The sequence below is a fragment of the Solea senegalensis genome, linkage group LG6 (assembly GCF_019176455.1).
Source record: "Solea senegalensis isolate Sse05_10M linkage group LG6, IFAPA_SoseM_1, whole genome shotgun sequence".
Classification (NCBI taxonomy): domain Eukaryota; kingdom Metazoa; phylum Chordata; class Actinopteri; order Pleuronectiformes; family Soleidae; genus Solea; species Solea senegalensis.
In genome coordinates this window covers 12,545,356-12,553,749 of record NC_058026.1, presented here as the reverse complement: position 1 = coordinate 12,553,749, position 8,394 = coordinate 12,545,356, and the positions used below count along the sequence as shown (strand labels likewise).

The 8,394-nt window shown below is 39.8% G+C and overlaps 1 protein-coding gene across 1 annotated transcript; it reads left to right on the top strand.

Annotated features, from left to right (window-relative positions):
• The first annotated feature begins 3,595 nt into the window (after positions 1 to 3,595).
• On the top strand, positions 3,596 to 5,160 carry bglapl (bone gamma-carboxyglutamate (gla) protein, like). Its single transcript, XM_044028994.1, has 4 exons — positions 3,596 to 3,731; positions 3,811 to 4,170; positions 4,259 to 4,355; positions 4,481 to 5,160. Exons 1-4 carry the CDS (start codon positions 3,671 to 3,673, stop codon positions 4,581 to 4,583), a joined length of 621 nt encoding a protein of 206 aa, XP_043884929.1. The 5' UTR covers positions 3,596 to 3,670; the 3' UTR covers positions 4,584 to 5,160.
• Positions 5,161 to 8,394: the final 3,234 nt, after the last annotated feature.

Here is an 8,394-nt window from a genome sequence, read left to right as displayed (position 1 = left end):
ATGCTCTATAATGAGAAAAAAAGGAAATATAAAACATACTGCACTCTTTTGTCACCCTCTTATCCAACCAGAGCGAGGCTTGTTATCCCAAACTCCTCCCCCTTTTATAAAAGCCAGAGCTGTCACTTTGTCGCCTTTCTCTCTCCAATGCTGAGTGTTTGAGAGGCTCGTCTCACCTCACACAGCTGCAACACGGTGTCCGTGTTTCACTACCAGACCCCTGCAGTGCATGGCTCCCACTCCACACTCTCCCTCCCTCCTCCAACTCAGCTCAGCTCTCAGCCGACTTCTTGGCATTTTTTTCAAAATCAGGCAGTCCCTGAAGAAGGGGTTTAGTTGCATCCATCCATCTTCTACCGCTTTATCCTCCACATGAGGGCTGTGGGGGGAGCTGTGCCAATCTCAGCTGTCATAGAGTGAAAGGCGGGGTACACCCTGGACAGATCACCAGTCCATCACAGGGACGGACACATACATAGACAAACAACCACACACTCTCACGCTCACACCTATGGTCAATTGTGTCCAATTACCTAATCCCTAATATTTGGACTGTGGGAGGAAACTGGAGAACCCACAAAAACACACACACACACTTTGGGCTCATTCACGAAACCTCTGACTATACTATATGAAAATGAAAAACTGTAAATATAAATCATAATTCTGCATCAGTGAGGCCAACAGCAAAGCTAGTGATGCACAGCACTGTATTTCTATGTCACTATTACTCCTTTGCATTACCTACAAAAAAATATTTGACTGTGACCCATCTTCATTGCGTCATTACTTTGATTTTAAACTAGTTTAAGTTCAAGTTATTGTCCATCAATGCACAACTGGACAAGTCTCACCTCCTTTTCTGAATAGATCGTTTTTACAGTGTGCTTTTCTTTGTCATTGATTTTTATTTTTTTTTTCATTTTGTTCTTGTTTGTTTTGTGTCATTTTGCAGCACCCAGGTCACCCGGGGGCATTTTTAAATGTGCCTCATAAACAAAATAAACTTAAAACCACAACTGAAAAATATGTTAGGTCAAATATCACATTTCAGGTTTAAAAATACACATGAAAAAAAGGAATAATCATAAAACTGGAAGAGCACATACGTCCAAGGCCAACGCCTTCTCACGCATAATTTAAAGGAAGTGAAAAAATGTTGTGGGTCTGCCCATTTATCTGGATCCACGCCACAATTTTATGGAAGTTGTGAACTTTTTTTGTTGTTTTGAGTAATCCTGCTGAAAAACTGTAAAGAAAACACTATCTCATAGAAAACAACACACACCATTGTAATCAAGTTGCCTTTTTCCTGTTCAGTATTGTAGACGTATAGAATATTTAATTTAAACCGATGAATTGAAACAGAACAGCTCCAAATGTAATCGTTTTATTACCACAACTCTCAGTTAAGTCCCTGCACCTGAATGTTGTAGGATTCTATAAGAAGAGAATGAATGAATCTGCAGAAGTATTACAGGTGTTGAAGGTACAACACTGGAGTCAAAAGGACGGAGAGGAAAAGCTCTGTCTTAGTTGTGAGCTTCTTTCCACGCACCGTGAGGTAATGGTTGAAAAAATGCTAAGTGTGCGTCTGCAGCTGGTTATTTACAGGTTGTTTGTTGCAGCGATGTTTACCGTGTGAGAAGAGACAAGCTGGCAACGACACAAGAATGAAACGCACAATAAACAACATTACAATTTAAAAAAAAAAGAAAATCCTTTTACGCTTTACACTTAATTTAATCTGTTGAATATTAAACCCACTATCATTGATGTTTAATATACTAGATGTATTGGTTATTTCTTCAAAGGTTCCATGTTGGCAGCCTTTGCAAGAAAAAAGAATCTCCATGGACAGAATTCATAAAATAATGAAATGTGCCCTTGCGGTCTTTGAGCAGAAAATACATCCATGTCAAGAATCCAAATCATACAGATGAAGACATGCACATTTCTGATTCGTACTGACCAAGGCGGGCCTGTGTTTTAGAGCACACACGTGTAGTGTGTTGCATGTTTTCAAGTGTCTGCTGGACAGACAAGAGAACGTGTCAACGCAGGACAGTAAAAAGTGAGCAATGTCTGGTGATTTCAGTGCCAACATACAACAACAAAAATGCAACTGATCCAACACAGAGAAATGCCAGAAACTCTGTATTTCCTGTCTATTCAGAATGGCTGTGGCGATTGTTTTCCCCAGATGCGTCCCCAGTGCAACGGCCTACAATGCATCCGCAAAACTGGATGCTGCACCAGACATCAAAATTACATGGAACACGGTCCAAGACAAATCCATGTCACCAAGAATAACACGAGACGATGAAACTCGGAGGACGCCGAGGTCACTGTTCTGCAGCACTGTATTTCTCACTACATTGTAAATGAAGCTGTTTAGGGGCCCTCCGGGATAAATATACACAGAGTGATATGTGTGCATAAATCTTTGGTTATCTACACAGTATTTAAGTTGCAATAGGATTTAGCTCCAAGTTGTGAACTCCAAATGCCATTTTTTATCAAAAACCCACAGCCGAAGCCACATTTGAACTGTATCAGCTACATCCAAACCCACATGCATAACGCTGAGCATCCAGCACATGGGATGCCCCTATATTTAGCTGTATATATGCTGAAATACATCAACCGAGGCTGTGTGTTGGGCCACTGGTTGCTGTTGGTAAGCCATGGCCGTTCCTGGCTCTGGCCGGGGACTTGGACCGAGATGGATCTGTAAATAGTGACTGACTGTGGTTCTGGTGGGACTGTGCAACACTCTAATTAAGCGCTGTCGCGTAATGAGGCTGACTGCTGTTTCGTGTCACTCGATTAGTAGCTTGTGGTCCGCTCAGACTATAGTTTGAGGTTTGTGGGGGTGGGAGATCACATCTGGGGCAAAGAGTACAGTGACATAACAGCAACGGCAGGACTGGCAACCTTGATGCTAGAATGTGGAAACCGTGCAGTAGGTCTCTCTGATTAAAATCCTATTCCAAGAAATTAGAAAAATAGAAATCCGTCACACTGCCAGTTTGGATTCCACGGCGTTTATTTCATTATTTATACTCCAGTGATGAGGGGTGAGGAGTGACTGGAATTTGAAGGGGTTGGTAAACAAGGCAAGTATATATAAAAAAAACCTCGGAGAATGATTGACAGAGAATGTGTGACATATGACAAAAATAAATAAAAGTTTTCCAACAGCCAGGAAGAAAGTATTTTAAGATGTCAATGTGTTGGTTAAATTTGACATTAAGCTACAGGTCATATAAGTTCTTGTGAATGTTTTCATTCTTCAGTCTCTTGTTTGCATGCTTTACATTCCTACATACGTGCACACATCGGTCTACATATACAATACCATGTACCGCACTTAGAGATGAGCACCAAGAATGTTTGTGGCTTAAGTTTCTGAGCGGGTGAATGAGTTTTGTGGAGTCAGTGCCAGAGGCAGCGTGGGTGTTAAGGGCAGCTTTCATGACAAGTGGAAGCGGAAATGTTGACATCTGATTCCTCATCCAATCAGAGTTGTATCTCTGTGTGGGTCTGGTCTGACACAGGATGTGGACTACTGTATATAATCACCTCAGTTTTGGGGAAAGAAACAGAAACCTGTCAAAGCACAGTAAAGACAAACAAGTAACTTGTCTCGAGCCAGAAACAAGGCATCATGAAGAGTCTGACTCTCCTCGCCATCTGCGCCCTTCTGTCAGTGTGCTGGTCTATGGGTGGTAAGAACAGTCTCACCTCATCATCATTGCTTTGTAATCACTGGAGTGTGTTTTTTATGTTATTTTCTTTGATTTTCAGCAGTGGAACCAGAGGTGGTTGTGGACCCTGATGCTGACACAGCTGCCGAAGCTGCACCTGCTGATCCTACTGATGCCTCATCCTCTGCTTCAGACTCTTCCTCCTCCTCTGAGTCCAACTCAGACTCATCCTCAGCATCCGACTCCAACTCTTCCTCTGACTCGTCTGCGTCTGACTCTAACTCAAGCTCAAACTCTGATTCGTCATCTTCCTCAGAATCCTCCGAGTCATCGGAGTCTACTGAGTCCTCTTCCTCAGAGTCTTCCTCCTCTGAGTCCGATTCTGCTGCAGACTCCTCTGCCTCTTCTTCTTCTTCTTCTTCATCCTCCTCTTCTTCATCAGAGTCAGCCAGCACTGAGGGTATGCTTTTTCTTTTTTTACAGATAGATTTTTTTTGCATGTTTTCATCGTAAACATTTTCAACAACAAAACTCCCATGTCCCTTCAGCATCTCCTGTGATTATGAAGCGAGACCTGGCTTCTGTTCTCCTGAGGAGAAGAAGAGCAGTTCCAGCAGGAACCCTCAGCCCTCTGCAGATGGAAAGGTACACTTTTTTTTGAACAACTCATTTAATGTTGTGCAGTCATGTCATGTTGATTCTTCTAAAAAGCACAATTCAGCAAAACATATGCTACTTAAATAACTTTATTTCTTTCCTCTGCCATCCAGTCTGAGGGAGGTGTGTGAGGTGAACGTTGCCTGTGACGAGATGGCTGACACTGCGGGTATTGTTGCTGCCTACACTGCCTTCTATGGACCTGTTCCATTCTAATTTAAAAGACTTGTTTCTCTCCACATGTGGATTATTTTCTTTGTCCTTTTGTAATCAAATTGTGCAATAAACCCCTTAATCCAAAGAGGTGGAAGACAATCACAAGAATGGGTTCGGGAAAGTGTTATGATGCTAGAAAGAGATTTGGTTTTTTTTCCATAAGAAAGGCACAAATCTTTGCACATATATGTGGCAGGCCTCACTGATCATGGATGAAAATGCATCTTCCAGGCTTCAGAGAGAGGCACATGGAAACACAAGCCTGTGAAGTATACAGTGACCCAGATAAATTAAAATTATTCTTCTGGTCTATAGTATAATCCAAAAAGAAAAAAAAGAAAGAAAGAAAGAATGAAAGAAAAGAAATGGTGCTACAAGTGCAAATGTATTGTATATGTATGTTTTATGTAGTTTTTATATCATGCTTCAGTTGTAATAGTCGTAGCTCTGGTGAGTAATGATATATTGATGATAGTAGTAGTGGCAGTAATGTACAGTAAAAATATCAGTTATCTGTAATGACTGTAATCACAAATTGCTTGAGTTCAGAAATAATAAATTATTTTGTTTTGTCAAATTGTTCTATTGTCCTTTCGTGTCGTCCATCAGCTTCCATGTTTAAAACGTGCACCGTATAAGTTAGCGCTGAAACAATTTGTTTATTAATCGATTATGATTCGACTACTAAATAAATCGGCAACTATTTTGATAATCGATTAATCGGTTTGAGCGTTTTTAAGGAATTAAAACAAGTGTTCGGATTTCTCAGCTTCTTAAATGTGAGCATTTTCTGGGTTCTTTGCTCCGTATAACAAAGGAATGATTAAAGGTTTTTGGACAAAACAAGATTTTCTGACATTCTATGGACCAAATGATTACTTGATTAATCGAGAAAATAATCCACAGATTAATCAATTATGAAAATAATAGTTGCAGCCCTAATACAGGTAAAGCATCTTTTCCCCCTCTGTGGTGTTCTCACATTCACCACTAGATGTCAGTTTTGGTCAGGGAGACAGATTGTAGCCCAGAAGTCAGAAGTTCTATTACCTTCTAAGAAATGTTCAGGTTTTAAAGATGTTATTGAGTGCAGTGGGTGATTTGAAGTGGAGGGGTGGAGGGAAAGTAAGATTAGGATTAGGAGAATAAGATTAACATCTCCGCGTAGTAATAGTAGAGACACAGTGGCAGGCAAATAAAATACTTTCAGGGGTCATATGAGTGGTTTAACCCAAAACTACCACCCAATCCAATAATTAGGTAAAGAAATGAACTTATTACATACAGATATTACAAACTAGTGTGCTGACTGTCATAACTGAATATTTCCCCCATCATAAACATTATATAGCCTTGTGTGGTGGTACAGCGAGGCAGTGTGGAATGTGAATGTCATAAGTCAGTAAAACATTGTCAAAGTTTGAAAACAGCCACACCATGACACCAGATAAGATTATTAAGGGTTTACAGTACACCTGACACCTGAGAAGCGTGTGTGTGAAGTCGGCTGTGAGGTCAAATTGAAAACTATATTTCATTTAAAGGGCTCTTTTATGGGTTCAGTGAGGTTAAAGGTCAGGGCTTTGGCATTTTATAATGGTTAAGGTTAGGCTAAGGAGCTAGGTAATACACTATGTCTATGAGTGTCCTAACTAAATATTCTGTTTGTGTGTGTCATTTATGTTGTGGGGAATCAAATCTGTTTACATAGTCACATTATAGGGACTTGTCTTCATTATGGGGACAAAAAGCAAGTCCCCATAACATCAATTATTACATTCTAAAGTGAAGACATGTCGAATGGTTAGGATGAGGTTAGGGTTAGGTTAAAAGGTTAATGTTAGGGTTCAGCCAGTAGTAATTATGGTTAAAGTTGGAGTGAGTCTCTGGGAAATTAATGTAAGTCAATGTGATGTCCTCTGAAGCCATGGAAACCAGACTGTGTAAGTGCGTGTACACTGAGCAGCGATGGCTGAGACACACCCTGACACACGCAGCCTACGTGGTTGTGCAACGACATTAACATGACATCAACATCAAATGTTCTAATGTAATGATCTATTCTGATATATTTTAGATGTTTCCCCTCAACATTTAAGTGTGATATGTTCATAGTTTATATGTAAGAATTTGTGATGCTACATTGACTTCCTTTTCCAAACAACACATTCAAGTCATTTCAAACTAAAAAATGAATAACATAACCCACTTCAATGCCCCAAATATTCTAATGATACATTTCTAGGGTGTTCAGTTTCATTATCGTCCTTTTTACAAAAGTGGGCTATACCACTTTTGTAAGCAAAACTTCTGTGAAATAAACCTGAGATATATGTCATAATCATGTGAGAAATGTCTTGTGGTTGTTTGGTACAATTGTGTGCCCTCAGTATAGACATATTGATAATCCATCTTTGCACATGGCTCACTCACATGTGACACATGTGAGAGTCGTGGTCGTCACAGCAGTGGACACTGCCTTTTTGTCCCAGTCTCTTACAAAATATATCAAATGTTAACAATTGAAAATGCAAAAGAATGATGACGAAAAAGCAAAACCTCTGGGACTATGATAAAACAAAAAAACTATGGTACTTCCTGGTATCATCATAGTTTTTCCACCCACCACACTGTCAGAGAAATCTTTAGATAAGACTGATAAGAGACCATTAAATATTTTCTCCTCATGACACACGCAGGGTCAACAAGTTATTATGTGCCAATCAAAGAACAACAAACAGTTAAGATTCTCAAACGTTTCAGTCGGTAAGAAAAAAGTGATGTACTTTCAATCGTTTATATATTATTTTATATTGGTATCAAGGGGAAATAATATACAAAGCAACAGTAAACATTAGCGGTTAAAAACATTAAGTTAGATGTACATTCATCTCATTTCGATCTACATATATTCCTTGAATACAATTATCCATCTCAATTACAAAATACATTTTTTTTACACCATAAAACGATGTGTTGAGGATGTCAGCGTGTCTTATACACAGTCAAAGAAAGATTTTCTTTTGTCTGTAAAAATACAAAACAAATGTTTCAACAAGCCTGTGCTCTGCCTGGTCTGATCATATACATATTTAAGTATTCACATAGCACATAGTTTAATCCAACCAAACTGCATGTGCTGGTCAGAGACTTTGCTTTGCACTGTTCCACTCTATTGTACCTTACTCTTAAATACATGCCAAAAATATGTATAGAATTATGTAGATAATATTGCCATGTTTCCCTTTAAAGCCCATTTGGTCCAGTGTGTAAGACTTAAAGAAAAAATCTAATGGTGAAATTGCAGACAGAAAGGATGATAAGCTTCTATTTCCATGAAACGCACACTTGGTGCTGCACGATGTCGGTCTCTGTAAAGCAAAGTCCTTGCATTTATGTTCACATTAAAGGCTTATGTTACATGCCAGGATGCTGTGTGGGATATCCCTATTCCTGTGTTTGCTGTGTGCTTTGTGGGTCCGCCCATTCTGCTTGTTCCACAGGTGCCTCCAATTCAACAGTCAAGCTGTGGAGATAAAAAGCTGAGAAAAAGCTGTGCCGGGCCTCTTTGGAGCCATGCTGATAGCCTGCGAGCCACTAAGTGGTGTATTTCACTATGCAGCTTAGGAAGCTGTGTGTTTTCTCCACTCAACCTTTTTCTTACCCTTTGTTCACGGTACGTGTGACTTTGGTGGTTTAAGCTTGGTTTGATCTGGCTGTTTAAGTTAATGGTGTCTTTCCCGCTCTCGTAGGCCGATCAGCTACTTTTGGAGCAGCTGCCTTTAAGTTTACATTCTGTTAATTCATTGTG

Coding starts and splice junctions, on each gene's coding strand:
- bglapl (XM_044028994.1), top strand. CDS start 3,671: ATGAAGAGTCTGACTCTCCTCGCCATCTGCGCCCTTCTGTCAGTGTGC. Junction 3,732..3,810: donor AGTGTGCTGGTCTATGGGTG/GTAAGAACAGTC, acceptor TTTGATTTTCAG/CAGTGGAACCAGAGGTGGTT. Junction 4,356..4,480: donor AGCCCTCTGCAGATGGAAAG/GTACACTTTTTT, acceptor TCTGCCATCCAG/TCTGAGGGAGGTGTGTGAGG.